A 15,316-nucleotide genomic window follows, 5' to 3' on the forward strand; every position below is an offset into this window, starting at 1 on the left:
GTCTCGTGTTTATTTTCTTAATAGCTCATATGTTTAATGTAAAGCACTTTTGACTGCCTTGGCGCTGAAAGGTGCCTTACAAATACACTTGGCTGGGTTCGGTCAGAGTATGGAGGTCACAGACGGAGGCCTTGTTGATCTTTATCACGCGTGACCTTTGTAAAGTTAACACTGAACTTTATTACACGCCGTTCCACGATTTCAATATAAACCGAACATCCTAACCGTCACGAAGGGAGGATTTACTGCAGCACTGTTGTGTTGGACTGGACTAGTTTTAGCCCGGTGTGCCTAATAAACTGCCGACTGAGTGTGTGATTCAGGTACATACTCTTTTTGGGTCCTTTCTACTTTCCCACAGCTGCTATTAACCTTAACGAGATTCTGGTACCTCGTTTCACATCGCTTTCAAATCGATGTCGGATTGAGTTGGCTCGGCTAAATGACAACCCCCGGACCGGTAGCTAGTCAGTTGTCACTGGTCTCAGGGTCCGTCCGAACTTTTCCGACACCAACTGATTGTCAATGCCGACCCGGCTAGCTAACGCCTACCTTTCCCGAGCATTTGCCAGCGAACTCTGCGAAGCTAGGTCAACTTTTCTGACATTCAAATCCCGACTCCCGTTAGGAGCGACTGAGCCGCGGTTTTCTGCTCCATTTTTCCTCTTAAAAAAAAAAACAACAACAAAATAAAACATCTTGTGTTACCTTAGAGGACGCCCCCGTCGTTCACTCGGCTAACGTTAGACCGTCTTCCCGGCAGCAAGCCTTACAACCTGAATTAACCTCCTGCTGATTAGCTTTTAGTTGGAGTCGTTCGGTGAGGAAAAAACAAACAAACAAACAAACAAACGGAAAACCGAGTAAAGCTCACTTGCGTAGGTCAAAGCCAACTTAACCGAGCTGATAACCTCTTGTCTTGGCGAAAAGCGGCGGCGGCCAACCGGTCCTCCAATCATCCAATCATCCGCCTGCCGTTGGCTAGTTAACGTCCGTAAATCGAACGATAACAATAACGTCGCGGAGGCTAACGGCCGCGGCTAACGCGGCTCGGCCTTTCCGTCGGTCGTGCCGCTGACCGTGACACGGGAAACCTCACCTGTCACCCTCCCTCCGCTGGCCCGAAAAACTCGGACCTGGTTTCCCGGCTTCCCCCTGTGGGCCTTAGTCCGCGTTTGCTTCGGCAAGTCCGCCCGTTAGCGCTACTTTCCCGACCGTACACAAACTCTGCAGTTGCCATGGAGACCGCACGCCGCCACCGAAACCTGATCGCGGCCAATATTTTAAATCGCGGCCCGGAGCAGTGAAAGGTCTTAAGTTCATAATTAATTTGCAACTGAATCTCCAACTCATTACAGAATATTTAAACACCATAAATGTTTCATTTTCAGCATTTAAGTCTTCGGCATTGATTACATTTCACAACAAGGCCCTTCGGTTGTTGTTGTTTTTGTTTTGTTTTTTAGCATTCAAACGATCCCAACCTGCCTTTACCCCCTATAAGGACTCAGAAAAAACACTGGATTCACGAGCGAGGCCGGTAACGTCTGTGTCCTCGGCGGTACCGCGGCCACGGCCGCAGAGAGTCAGTCCGTGAACATCCCGGTGAACAAGATGCAGATTTAATGAGAAAGAAAAAATCAATGACATGACACGTACAGTAGTTGGTTTGCTCCAATCACAACTTTCGTCAAAGAAAAAGAAAAAGAAAGACAGAGCAGGATGTTTGTCAAACATCTGCAGGTAAATGCTCTTCCCCGGAGCCGAGGGGTTCAACGTAAGTCTACAAACCATTAAGATAAAGATGGTGCACAGAAAGAGGAGTCACATGTACAGGTGATTAAAAAAAACAAGTCAGGCTTCGTTGCTCTCCCAGTCCCAGTCCCAGTCCCGGGATCCATCGCGGTGACACCGTGCACGACTGGAGAGTTCCGGCTCGGGCCGAGGGACTCGAGCGCTCCTATCTCGAGCCTCCCCTGCAAAGAACGCGATTAGTGACGAAGCCGGCGACGAATGCGTGAACCGGGGCAGTGAAGCGGCTCTGGAGCCCCGCGGAGAAGGAGGGATCCTCCGGCCCGCTTCCCCGACTCAGCACGGTCGGACTCGGTCGGGGGCGCCGCAGTCCGTGGAGAGCTTGCGGCGCTGGATCAAGAGTACAGGCTCCAGTAGATGGTGTTGAAGAGCAGGTAGGACAGAGGGAAGGCCAGGCGGGAGTACGAGTCGATCATGTAGCTGTTGCTGAGCAGCAGGTCCACGTTTTCTCGCAGCGACCGCTCCGGGCGGAGGCGAGTTCCCTCCGCGGGGCGAATGTCCGGGGTCTGGGCCGGAGCGGCGCGGGCGTCAGGGGTCAGGGTCGGCGCCGCGCCGGGGAACGGCGTCAGCTCGATGTCATTGTCGTGGAAGCAGCCGTCGAAGGCCATCGCCTGGCTGGCGTTGAAGGTGGACGGGATCTGAAAGGGGGAGGGCAAGCATTAGGTCACATGCGGTTGACGCCGTTCTGTAATGTCTATTTATTGTTTATTTATTGTTTATTTATTGTTTATTTTTTGTTTATTCGGGCAACCGCGCCCCCAGACTCCACCAGAGCATGTCTACTCGTCTTCAGGTGAAACGGGGGGGTTAGGGGGTGAGTCAGCGGTTGCTCTAGCGTGACTTTTTCCCCACATGCTGCGGGCTGGTGGAGGTTGGTGCCGGTGGCGTCGTGCCTGTGTTTGACCACTAGAGTGAGATGCAGTGCAGGGTATGAGTTGGCTGATTCCCTGCTACCCCTGCGATTCCCTCCCCGTCCCGCCAGCCTGTTGCTGTGTGGTGCAATAACCCCCCCCCCCGTCCCCGTCCCCCGCGCCGACCTTCCCCCTCTTCATCTTCCTCATCTCCTCCAGCGTGGTGCAGTAGTTCACCGCCGCGTACTCGATGACGGACAGGAAGACAAACAGGAAGCTGGTCCACAGGTAGATGTCCACTGCTTTCACGTACGACACCTGGACACACGGAGACAACGTGCACAAATCCTCAAGCACGACACACTGAATACACACATACAGAATGAAAAGGTAAGAGGCTGATGGGACCGGGGGGGGGTTCTACATTAAAACTTAAAATTCTGCAGGTGGATCCTCTTCAGTGCACGTTCGCTTTTTTTTCTCGTGGTTTGAGTCTTTTTAACGACACGTTTCTGTGATTCGAGGTGTTGCTGTACATTTGCATATTTGTTGGATTAATCAAATTATAATCTTTATGATAAATAAATTTTTTTTTTTTATTGCACAGAACCAAAATTAAGTAGCGTAGTCTTTCAAATAAGGCCACAAATTAAAATTAGCAAATGATGAAAGCTACTCTGTCGGCAAATAAAATACATTTAAACTGGACCATATGAATATTAAGGTGAAACAAAGTCCAGTAAAATGTAAAAGTAACTCTGCCAACCTTATTTCTGAAAGCAAGTTTTTTCAGAGCCTCTAGTCCCCGACCGCATTTGGCCCCTTTGACCCACAAGCTTTAAGTCTGGACTCGGGAACGGACAAGCGGTCTCTGCTTGAGGATCCCAGTGGACGTCTGGACTAATAAGGGGCTAAAAACTTTGAAATACCATGAGGAGCAAGGCCATGAGGGGCCTTACAGGTCATCGGTAAGATCTTAAAATCTGTCCTGAGGGTTGCTTCAGGACCCTGAGAGCCCGGATGCACAGAGGTCTACTCTACCTGAAGGCCCGCTGAGCCCACACGGCTGTTACCTGAGGCATGGAGGAGGACACCCCGGTGATGATGGTGGACATCGTGAGCACCGTGGTTATACCTGCAGGACCAGAAAGCAGGGGGTTGTGTTTTTGAATCGCAGCGCGTGCGTCTTCAGGCATAACATCACCTCTGACATTTAGTGGGTCCTTTTTACAGAACGCCTCCGAAAATCACACGGAGTTTGGTGCGGGTTTTATGACAAAAACCAAGACTGTTTCAGCATCTTTAGAAAGATTCCTCCACCTCAAATCCTCCCAAAACCACCGTCGATGGTGTCTAAGATCCTAAGTTCATGCGATTTGGATCATTTCAATTCGTGGTGCGATTTATACTGATACAGCGGGCAAAAAGCAGAAGGAACAGAACAATATTTTTCTGTTTTAAAAGACTCGTTTGAAATGTATTTAAAAATGAATGTATCAATAATTACTTTACTTTTAAGTTAAGCTTATTCCAGACCCCAGTGCGACTGAAAAACAAGTATTTGTTCAGCTTAGAATAGCTGGAGCTTGCAGTTATTTTCTGCTTTTCTTTTTAACTTTCGTGTTGAAGTGCTACTGCTTTTCAAGCAACCTATTTAAAAGAGTGATACAAAGGAACACAACAAAGATCTTTTTCGTATGCAAACATAATATTTAATGTAGCATGTTCTCTGTAAATGCACCTGCTGTCTGTCTCTGTGCTACACTGTGGGGGGGGGGGTACATTTCTGTTCACACATTCCTATTATGGGGAGTCACGTCACACTTGGGGACAAAAAGCTGATCCCCCACAAAGTAAATCCTGAAATTTTAGGGATGCGACTTGGTTTGTGGCAATGTTGATGTTCAGTCTTACCCAGAGAGACTCGTGCTGGAACAGCCCTCCTGTCAATCCAGAAGGAGACCCAGGACAGAACCACCATCAGCATGGTGGGGAAGTACGTCTGCAGCATGAAGAAGAAGATGTGCCTCCGAAGGATGAAATTAATGAACAGGCGATTGTACCATCCTGACAAAAAGAGACCAGGGAGACGCTGATTTTTAACGTCTCGTTGGGACGACACCTGCTGCTCTAACAGCCTCCACTCTTCTGGGTTTACTCCTTCCACCAGACCTTGAACCTGTCTGCAGGGATTTGCTCCCATTCAGACACAGGAGCATTAGTGAGGTCCGGCACTGATGTCGGGTGTGATAAGATCTGGCTCACGGTCGGTGTTCCAGTTCACCTTAAAGGTGTTAAATGGTTGCAAGTGTGCAAACAGAGGTGTCCACATACTTTTGACCGCAGGGTAAAAACATGATATGACACACTTACATGATATTGTATTATTTTCTGTAGCTGCTACTCAGGATTAATTTTTCTATTCAATTTTCAGTAGTGAACTACTTTCTACATCCTTTTGTAAAAAGAAACCTCAGCCCTTTCAGTGTGAATTCAGGTTATTAAACTACACACACACACACACACACACACACGGACCGGTGCTACTGTAGAAAGCCAGGCCATTGGAGGCGTGGAAATGCTCAATGAAGAACTGAGACAACATGATCTCATCCGTCCTCAGAGAGTCGTTCCCATTCTTCCAGTAAAGCATCAGGTCGTTCTCATTGTACGCATCTACAGAGAGAGAGAGAGAGAGAGAGAGAGAGGGAGAGAGAGAGAGAGAGGGAGGGAGAAGGAGGTCATCAGTGACATGGAAAACAGGGGGAAGATGAGCAGGGAAAGAGGAGACAGAGAATGGTTTGTTTTTGTTAGCAGTCGTCTGAAGTTATCCTTCCCATTTGTTGCTGCATACGTTACAGCGGGATTTTTTTTTCCAAACACGGAGCAGTCAGCATCGTGTTTTACTGAGAGTGCGCCTTACAGCTCTCCAGCTCCAGCGAGCAGTTCTGCGTGTCCAGAGGGAAGCTGCTGAAGTCCATCGAGCAGAGGGCTGTAACGGTGACCCTGAAAAGCACACACACACACACACACACACACACACACACATCCAGTGTATGAAACAGCTGCCACTACAGTTGTTCCTGCACTGCAGACAACATTCACCGTGTCCTGCACAGAACTCTCCTGCTGTTACCAAGGAAACCTGAGCATAACTGTCCTCCTCACGTTTTCAATTTCGGTTGCCCCTATTGGCATGACGTGAAATGCTGATTCTGTAGCTGTCTGGGGGATCACTGAATGACACTACGTGCAGGGCCTTCAGTTGTTGTCAGATTTTAGTTTGACAAATTTGTCTCCAAGTCCAAAAATAATCTAATCGGTTGCGTTGATGGACAAAAGCAAAGTACAAGCGTTTCAGAGGGTTATGGATTGAAATGATATTAAGTTAGCCAATTGGCAGGCTCAAAGCTGCTTTAGTTAATATTCTTATAGAGAAGAGAGTATATTATTTGGTAGAGAATTATCACCTAAATCTGCAGTTCACCTCAGCTGTAGCTTTACTGTTTTGGTTCATTTTCCGCGCTCACCTCAACCGCGATCCCAGCAGCAGGCTGCCATTTTCAGAAAAAAAGCTCTATAAAACCTTTGTACGCCAGCTGCCCGACTCCGCAAGGCAAAGTTAGCGACTAGCTGGTGAACACGGTGGAGCATTTAGGGGCTACAGAGCCAGATATTTCTCTCAGGAGCTGGTGGAGACCAAAAACAGAGCTGAAAGAGAGGGAGCACTGGACTTAGACTCACCAGCTGGACACAAGCACCACTCAAGGTGAATCATCGTGCTGCCCTGTAACTGCTGGACGTATGAATAAGCAAATGTCTGCCAACATGTTTGCCATATTAACTTAGAGGCTCATAATATTTTAATGTTGTGTTCACAACTTTCTTGTGCTGACCGGAAGTGGCAAAAAAAAAAGTTCTTATTTCAGGTTTAAATGTATGAGTAGCTGGAGAGCTGGTCGATCACATCTGAGAGATGCATCACCAAGTAGCCAAAATGGTCCAACAGTGGCCTGAATCCATGCCAGACTCTAGATGCATTGCACCCCAGAATCGACCCAGGTACACTGGTCTGATTTGCTAACAGATGACTCTCACCAAATCCGGCTGAAGTCTGCACCCCAAAAGCCATGCCTAAGTGTACCTGAAGAGACTCAAGTTTGGCCCCCTAACAACAAACCACTGAAGACACACTTTCCCGAACCACTCGCTTATGATAATTCGTTTTCCCTTTTTCGTTGGGGTATGTGGATGGTCACAAGTCTCACGTTGTTATTAAATCCCAAAAGGCATCAACACCAGTCTTCAGACAAGAACGACTGAACTCAGAAACCATAAAACGGGGTGTAGAGGATATCTTCATTTCTGACAGTTCTACCTCCATTTTTAGACACGGCACACAACTTAACCTCTCATGTCTCCAGCCGCGCCTGTCCCGTACCTGACGCTGTAGAGGATGTTTCCGTCGGGGTAAACCCGCAGCATGATGTTCTCCATGGTGGTGTCGTGGATGAAGGAGCGTTTGGAGTGGACGAAGAAGACGTCAGGAACCCAGATCTTCTTCACCAGTCGAGAGTCAAACGTCCTGCTCTGGTTGTTGCGCGACGGAAACGCCAGGCGCTCGTCTTTCCAGTAGTGGCGCAGGTAGAGGGTCATGGTGAAGTCCTGAACAGAAATCAAAGAAAATCTTGGCTTTGAGTCTCATACTTCTGGATGTGTATCATGGAACATAACAGTCATCGCTGCTCCTACGCTTTGATTTATTTCAGCTCTCTGCTCTTTAGTGTCTGTGCTCTTCTGTCCTTGACTTCTCCTTTCCTTTTTTGCTTTGTTCCCTCTGACGTTTTATTGCCCTTTGAAGCGTGGATTTGTTTAAAATGATGCTAAATAAATTTAAAGAATTAACAAAGGATCTAATCTTACTGTTGTAAACCTCGTGTAAGCACATTTTCCTGGTAACCTGATTGATATTTGTGAGCAAAGGAGAACAAAGTGAGACGAAAAAAAAAATCCTCATTGGATGGAAGTCCGCCATTTTTTTTTTGTGCAAGCATGTCTGTAATGTTGTGTCAAACTTATTTTAGGAGTGTTGGGAGCTGAAAAGGTTTATAATCTGGTGTCAGATGGAGGAAACTGACATTCTTCTGCAGCAGCCTGAACTGACCACATGCAGTTTTTTTTTTTCCCCCCCACTGTTCCCAGTCCAGGCGCCCGTGACAACACCTTCCTCCTCACCATTCATCTCTCTCGGTCGGAGGAACTTGGTGAGGCACTTGTGAGTACGTGGCCAGTCGAGGTGAAGGCAGAGCCACCGAGAGGTCAGAAACCAGATGAGGCCAGACCTCGCCTCCACTCAGATTGTTTTTTTTTTCACCACGATCTTTTTTTAAACCCTCTGAAGTTTCAGCCTATTTTCATGAATTAGTGGTAAATGGAAAAAGCCTGTCACAGGGCACCTTTTCAAGGTTGTTCAAGTCTTCACAGAGCCATTATATTCCTGTCTTGTTTTTTTTTTAGTGAAAATAAGGTTTTTGCATATACCTAAAAAAAATTAGTTCGTTTTTTACCCCTTAAAGTTACTTAGTCGCTTCAATTCAGTTTTATTCTTCATAAGAAAGGTTTAAAGGTATTTCAAGTTAGTTTAAATATCGAATTTAAAACGTGTGAATGTGCCCCGGTGAATGTGAAGCAAAAATGGAAAAATTACCTCAGACTCCAAAAGGTTGACTTGAAAAGGATTGTGAAGATATGTACATGAATAGAATGTGCCCCCCCCCACCCACACACACACACACACACACAGGTGAACATAGATACAGTAGACTCCCCTATGCAACAGTCACTTTCATATAAACTCAAGCCTTAACAGGTTTGTCTGTCGACTCTCCTGCCGTCAAAACGCTGCACGCTGGGGAACTTGGCGAGCAGGGCAGTTTCCGTGCCACATTAACCGGCGGACGGGAAGCGCCCACCCGTCAAAATGTGGCCGAGCCCCAAACGAGGTCTAAAAAATCCGCTGGTTTCTCTTCTCACCATGTTGACCTCCGAGATGCTGTCGATGCTCTCCACCTGCACGTCGATGCCCACGGGGATGGCTGCGCCTGAAACAACAACAGCAGGGGCACATCACTGGGGGGTTTGGACGTTTTGCAGGGTGCATTTAGGGTCACGAAACTACCAAACGCCTCCTCGACAGCGCCAGCTGTCGCGGTACATTACCTGCAGTATTCAGTAAAGAATTGTACAGTGGCTTTCCAGTGTGTCAGCCCCCACGCATATGCTGTGTGTGAGTTGTATGCGATGTGTGTGATCTAATCTACAGCCTCGGGAAAGCCCGCTACATGACGCCGCGTCCGTTTCACTGGAGGAGTGCTGATGTCCCAGGACGGCAAGCGCGTTGCTCCAGAGGCCTTTTCCGCCCTTAACAGGAAACACTGGGAAAACTAGGAATAGTTTGTCTACGATCTCATGCCGGGATGTCAAATATCGGCCCTTCGGCCTGGTCCCATCATCCGTATCGGCCCCTCGAACCACATTCTGCTCAAGCGCTGCTGACAACATCCTTTCGGCCTGGCCACCGGCTGACCGCGGCATCAACATCTGCCCTCGGGACTCCCCCGCTCCATCCGCCTCATTAGCAGATTAAGCTCGTTTAACCGCTAAACCCCGAACAGCCTGATTTGTGCACACAAACAGAGTAGAAATAGCTAAACAGCACAAATCCACCACCGCCGCCACCAGGAAACCAGCCTCAGTACCGACTGTTCCCTCCCCCTTTAGCTCCGCCGCCCCCACAGAGCAAAACATAACCTGGCCGGGTCGGGGGAGGAGGTTTTTGCACCACATGTGTTAACCGGCTGTGAGGATGTTTGGTGGTCTTGTTCTTCTCTGAACCTCTACTCGGCTAACTTTGGGCTGCAGGCCGAAAAGCGCATTCACCGCGAGCAGGCGGTGGAATGTAACTAAGTACATCTACTCTAAGTACTGAGCCCACCTGGGGTACTTGTACTCTACTTTATACTTGTACTGTATTACATTTCAGAAGGAACCTTATTGCCCTTTTTACCCCGCTAAGTAAAATATTAAAACGCTCTCACATAATAAAAAACAGAACAATACGCTGTAATATCCTATGATAATGAAAAACTGCTGCAGGAATCGTTCTGCACGACGAGCACCGTTACTTTTGAGCCTTCTAACTCAATAACCTTTGGACTTTAACTTACTTGTAATGGAGTACTCTGAGGACTACGGCACTTCGACCTCTGCCTCAGCGAGTGGTCTGGGTGACTCTTCCACGGCTGCCTTTCCAGTCCCCCCCCCCTGCTGTGAGTGGAGGGGCTCATATTATTTTACACCCGCCGGGGGCAGCAGGTAACCTCTGGATACCTCGTCACGCATTGGCAGCGGGGGGGGGGCAGTGACCTTTCAAAGCAGCAAACCACTCGCCAGAAGCCCGGACTCTAATGCGCTTTGGCCCCTTTAAGTCCCTCTATAAACATGCGGGGGGAAAAGTGATGTAGCTCGTTTGTCATTTTGTCAATTGTGGTACTGGTGAAATCACTGGGAGCCACTGGTTCCATTCATCCCCAGGGCGGACTTATTATCTGCATATCTGTGGGCACGCTTCTGTTTCCAGTTTGTTGTTGTTTTATTTGAACAAGCTCGAAGGCGGAGACATCAAGACAACGCCAGTGCCTCTGGCCATTTGCTGGTTTTACTGTGCGTAAGCACACACACACACACACACACACACACACACAGGTCCGGTGCTGGTTTACTGGGTTGCATTCCTGTTTTCACCCTCAAGGACAGCAAGAAAAGAAAAAGTACTCTAAAGTGTCTGTGTTTTTTTTCTTTGTGTGTGTGTGTGTGTGTGTGTGTGTGTGTGTGTGAACATGGATGTAAAGCGTGTTAATTCCACTTGAATGTTAGGGTTGCGGCGGCTCAATAAACACTTTATTTAATGAAGTCCACCTGACAGCCGGGACCACAAAGCTCCCGCGGCCCGGCTTTGTCTCCGTCTGACTCGTAAAAAAAAAAAAAAAAAAACCCCACCCCCACCCCACCAGCGGTGCAGACTCGACATTAAGCGTAGCCCCGACGACGACTGCAGCCGGTGGGGGGGTCCACCCGCTCGCCCTCTCTCCTCTCTTCACTGTTTTCCTTTTCCAGAGCAGGTTTAAGGCATGAGGCAGGCATTTCATAGGCACACGTGTGCGAGAGGAGGTCAGGTTCCACTGTCGAGGTTGACGTGACTCACCGTCGGCCCGAGGCTTTGGTATTTCAACAGCTGCTGCGGCAGCTGCAGCGGCGGCAGAGGTTTGCCCTCGGCTGGGGAGTAGTTGTTTACGTACTTAAACTTACAACAACCTGGACACTGTCCCCGCAGGACCGGGTTCTGACCCTCTGAGGGTCCAAAAACTGAGCAACTGCATCACTGCGTGTGTCCCGTCGTCCGGTTCAATATAAACCCGCGAATACGGCGTTTCTCTTCAGATCTCGCCATGAACACGAGACTACGCCAAACCAACGGTGGCCTCCGAAGAACCTACACTAGTCCCCACATCACCCGTTTACGGGCTCCGCCTATTCCAGCATCTGGTCCGACTGAGCACTAATGACAATGTTCTGTCACGGACACCGCAGCGACACGAAGGCCCCCCCCCCCCCGTGTGGATCCAGTGAGTCAGTTACTGTCGAGGTGTACGTTTACATATGCAGAGCTGTGTTTAGAGGGAGGCCCTAGGTCAAAGGTCGTCAGAGTGGGGCCTCACAGTTTGGAGAAGGAGGTTAACGCTCAGTGACTGGAGCCGTGTGTTAGTGACAGTTTTTTAGGAAAACAACTGTCGTATTTAAGAGTCGGTGACCGAGGCTGATTCTCAGACTGGTTCATCGGCTTCACACCCTCTCAGGAGCAGATCTGCAGGTGCTGGACTTGACGCTGTGCTTCTTTGTAATAAACCTTTATATGCAGTCAAGACGGAGTCTCCTTCATGCTCTTTTCGAGGACACGGACACACGGCAGAGACTCCGACACAACCCATACCGACACTGGACAGCTTGGACCGAAACACTGTAACGTAATGGAAGCTCTCCTCTGCCAGAAGGCTTAAGTGTCTGTATGTTTTTCAGCCTACACACACACACACACACACACACAGGACCACACTGGTTTTTTCCCATGTCAAACCGCACTTACTACAAATAACGCATGCCTTACATCACAGCCGACCATTATGGAACCAGCACTATGCTGCCGTGGTCTGGACTTTTGGGATGCGTCCTGTCACCCGCAAATAAACAGGTGATTTAAAAAACGCCACTATCGATAGGACCAGCGCACGTTGTCCACGTGCGAGCAGGAAGGGGGGGGGGGGTGTCACAGTTTTTAAAAAAATTCAACAACGGTGACGCGCATTTCGTTCCACTGTCACCACACGGCGCTGAACCAAACCCGCCGGCTTATCGGCAACGACTTATGCTGCCAAACCCGGTTCTCGGACCGGGAGCGAATCTGCCAATCAGAATCCAGATCGGCCCCTGCTGGTAAAAAAAAAAAAAAAAAAATCAGCCGCGTGCATCCGGCGCCGCGATGTGGAAACACGACGTGGACGGAGCTGAGGCGGCCTGACGTGGAGTTCACAGCAACGTTGGTGGGGGTTCGTTTGGGTTTGATGAAGACTTTCTGTGGAGAGGGTGGTTTCGATTCCTCCGCTTCTACACACACACACACGCACACGCGCGCACGGGAGCTATAGGCTGGTCTGGGGCACAAAAAGCTGAGATCTTCTCCCATGTCAGTGTAAAATTATAGTGCGTGGCAATGCCGCGGGCCCGTGGGGCAGACAGTGGCGCTTTTGTCGTCCCCACCCTGAGCGACAGGCAGGACCGCGGAGACGCCAACCGACCGCATAGACGGAGGGAGACGGAGGGGGGGGCAGAGGGAGACATGGTGGCAGCGAGGGACGCTGTGTGCGACTGTGTGGGTCAGGAACGGCGGTGGGGGACGTTTGCGCAACCGCTGCGTCCGAGTAACACTTCAGAGGCACTTGGATTTCAATCCAATGCCACTTCATACTCATGACAGCCATAACCAGTCGCTAGAGACGAGTTATATCGCCGATTAAAATAAAAAAGAAAGCCGATAAAACACGCATGGCTGCGAGTAACAACGGCTTTCGTTATGGATTCATCTGCCACTTAGGTCCCGGATTATTTGACTGATCCGTAAAACAACCGTCACGGTGCTCCAGAGGACAAGGTGACGTCTGAAAAACGTCCAAACCTAAACACCACCTTCACTTTACTGTTACATCTGAGCCCCTGAACTTTTTTCCCCTGAAGAAACAAACAAACAAACAAACGTTTGTTCGATCGTTTAAACAGTTGCAGCTTCATTTTAATTCGATCGACTAATCCGGTAAAGTAAAGACTGCGAATACATCTTTCTCTGGTCGGGAGGTAAGAGGGCTTCGTGGTACGAACCGATCGTACTGTCAAGTAATCGAATCCTCGAGCCTTAAAAGGTTTAGATCTGGAGGTGCAGAGGTGCGTCCGGGATGAAGCAGCGGTACTCGTCGTGAGGAAGAGGGGAGTTTTGATGAAGAGCTCCTAAATCCTCCGTTTTATGGGATTTTCGTGTCTTCGCTTGTCTGCAAAAGAATGGCAGGAAGAGGCTGTCTTCGCCAGAAGAATGTCAGCATTGTCCTTTGTTCGGACGCTTGAAACGACCTGTGTTTACACTCCCATGACAGGCGGCCGAGTAACGACCGTAAAAACCTCCTAGGTCGGGATCAGGGACTGGGCGCGGGGAGCCGGAGGCCCCAGTTCCAGCGCCGTGTCCCGAGGGAACCTTCCCATGTCGCCCGTGACCACGACCGTGGGTCAAACAGCCAGTCGCTCGAAGGAGACCGCTGCGGGTCTGGCAGCGCGGAGAGCTCGGGCAGTAAAAGCCAGGGCACGGGGGCCGTGCTGGCCGGTCACACAGGTACGAGGACACATTCCTGGCTCATCACTAGTGGAGCATTTCTAATGGCCACCCTGATAAAACAGCTGCCATCCTGACAACCTTCCGGAGATGTCAAATCCTGGAAATCCTGTGAGGACTGTGAACCACTGTGTGGAGCTTTGGCATCTGACGAACCCTCCAGATCTATTATTCCGGCCGGACCGATTATGTGACACTGTCCCGCCGGTGCCCGAAGCAACTGGGCCTCCGCCAACGCTGCCCCAACGCTGCACCCTGCCTTGTCTCAACGCAGAGCTGTTTGCGGCCTGAGTGTGGCAGGTTAGAGGCGGGTTTCCAGAGGGAACCCACAATCTAGTCCTGCCGATGGGAACGCCGGCTGAGGCCGGACAACGTTAGCGCCGCACGCATCTGCAAAGCACTCTCGCACAGTGCAACTCAAAGATTAGAATATTATTTAACCAAAACCAACCCAAACAAAGGACGCGGAAACCCGGTTCTGAATCTGGTGACAAAGTCTTCAGCTCTCTGCGCAAACCATCTGCCGGGACCACCCCCCCTTCTGACTTTCCTTTAGTATATGATTGTAAATTCTAGAGGCCAAGGGTTTGTTCAGGGGCCAGGAAAAGAGAGGAAGTCAGAGTGTTTTACAAACGAGGTCTGAAACAAGGCTGTTGCTGGAAAAAAAAGAAACAAAAACCAAAAGAATTCGCACTTTGGGTCGTTTTGGGGTCACAACTGGGGTATTAGTCAATTTAGTGCTGAGTGTAAAATCTGCGTCCGGAACGTAACCAGCAACTTCTGCTGTCAGGGGAAATGTAGCGGGGGGGGGGCAGTACCAGGACCTCCAAATGATGAGTAGACGGGCCGAGCTACCAGATACTGTACTTACAGACCCGCACGCATATCCCATGACCCGCTTTGAGTTCACACACTGACACGGTCTGAATCCACCGACGTGCCCTTTATAGGAGCATCCGCCGCTCGGCCTCGTGGCTTTTGCATGAAATATGCGTCAGCGCGCGTGTATCAGTGGTGATCTTCACTGCAGACGTCAGTTTGTTTCCCCCCCCTCCATCTGCTCCAGACCTGGAATATAATCCAGATTAATGCACACGAACCCCCCCCAAACCGCACGACACACACACACACACACACACACACAATAGCCACACTTGCACCGAGGCACTCATTATATTGCAAAAACGCGCACGAACGCGCGAGGGACACACAATCACATTTGAGCGAGCACAAAGAGTCCTACTGTATTTCAAATGCATTAATGCTCACACACACACACACACACACACACACTGCCACACAGTAGTGCAATCTGGGTCAGCGCTGGTGATTTCGGATTGACACATCCGTCGTCTGGGTGACCCAGTGCCCATCATCGCATCGCCAGACCGCGGCATCATCGGCCAGGGACGAGGACTGATTTCCTGTGTTTGACAATGTGTGAGTGAGTGGATTAAACCGCCAGGCATCAGGGATGAAATGTGCTGTACCTCTGCGTGTTTGTCTCTTTCTCTGTGTGTGTGTGTGTGTGTGTGTGTGTGTGTGTGTGTGTGTGTGTGTGTATGGTCCGACCTCCAAAGCCCGGTCTCATGGCGAAGTCGTGCTCCTCGATCCTCAGCAGCTGTTCACTTTTTATTAGCAGCGTTTTGGTGCTGTCCTGCCT

General features: G+C 49.7%; 1 protein-coding gene across 1 annotated transcript; it reads right to left on the bottom strand.

The window, feature by feature from the left end:
• Positions 1-1,458: 1,458 nt before the first annotated feature.
• Positions 1,459-15,316, bottom strand: LOC120789628 (gamma-aminobutyric acid receptor subunit rho-3). Its single transcript, XM_040126449.1, has 9 exons — positions 15,226-15,316; positions 8,697-8,764; positions 7,105-7,328; positions 5,587-5,669; positions 5,202-5,339; positions 4,578-4,730; positions 3,737-3,798; positions 2,850-2,981; positions 1,459-2,450 (listed from the first exon to the last, which is right to left on the bottom strand). The coding sequence occupies exons 1-9, from the start codon at positions 15,242-15,244 to the stop codon at positions 2,148-2,150; spliced, it is 1,182 nt and encodes a 393-aa protein (XP_039982383.1). The 5' UTR covers positions 15,245-15,316; the 3' UTR covers positions 1,459-2,147.

This window comes from Xiphias gladius, chromosome 5, assembly GCF_016859285.1.
Source record: "Xiphias gladius isolate SHS-SW01 ecotype Sanya breed wild chromosome 5, ASM1685928v1, whole genome shotgun sequence".
NCBI lineage: Eukaryota > Metazoa > Chordata > Actinopteri > Istiophoriformes > Xiphiidae > Xiphias > Xiphias gladius.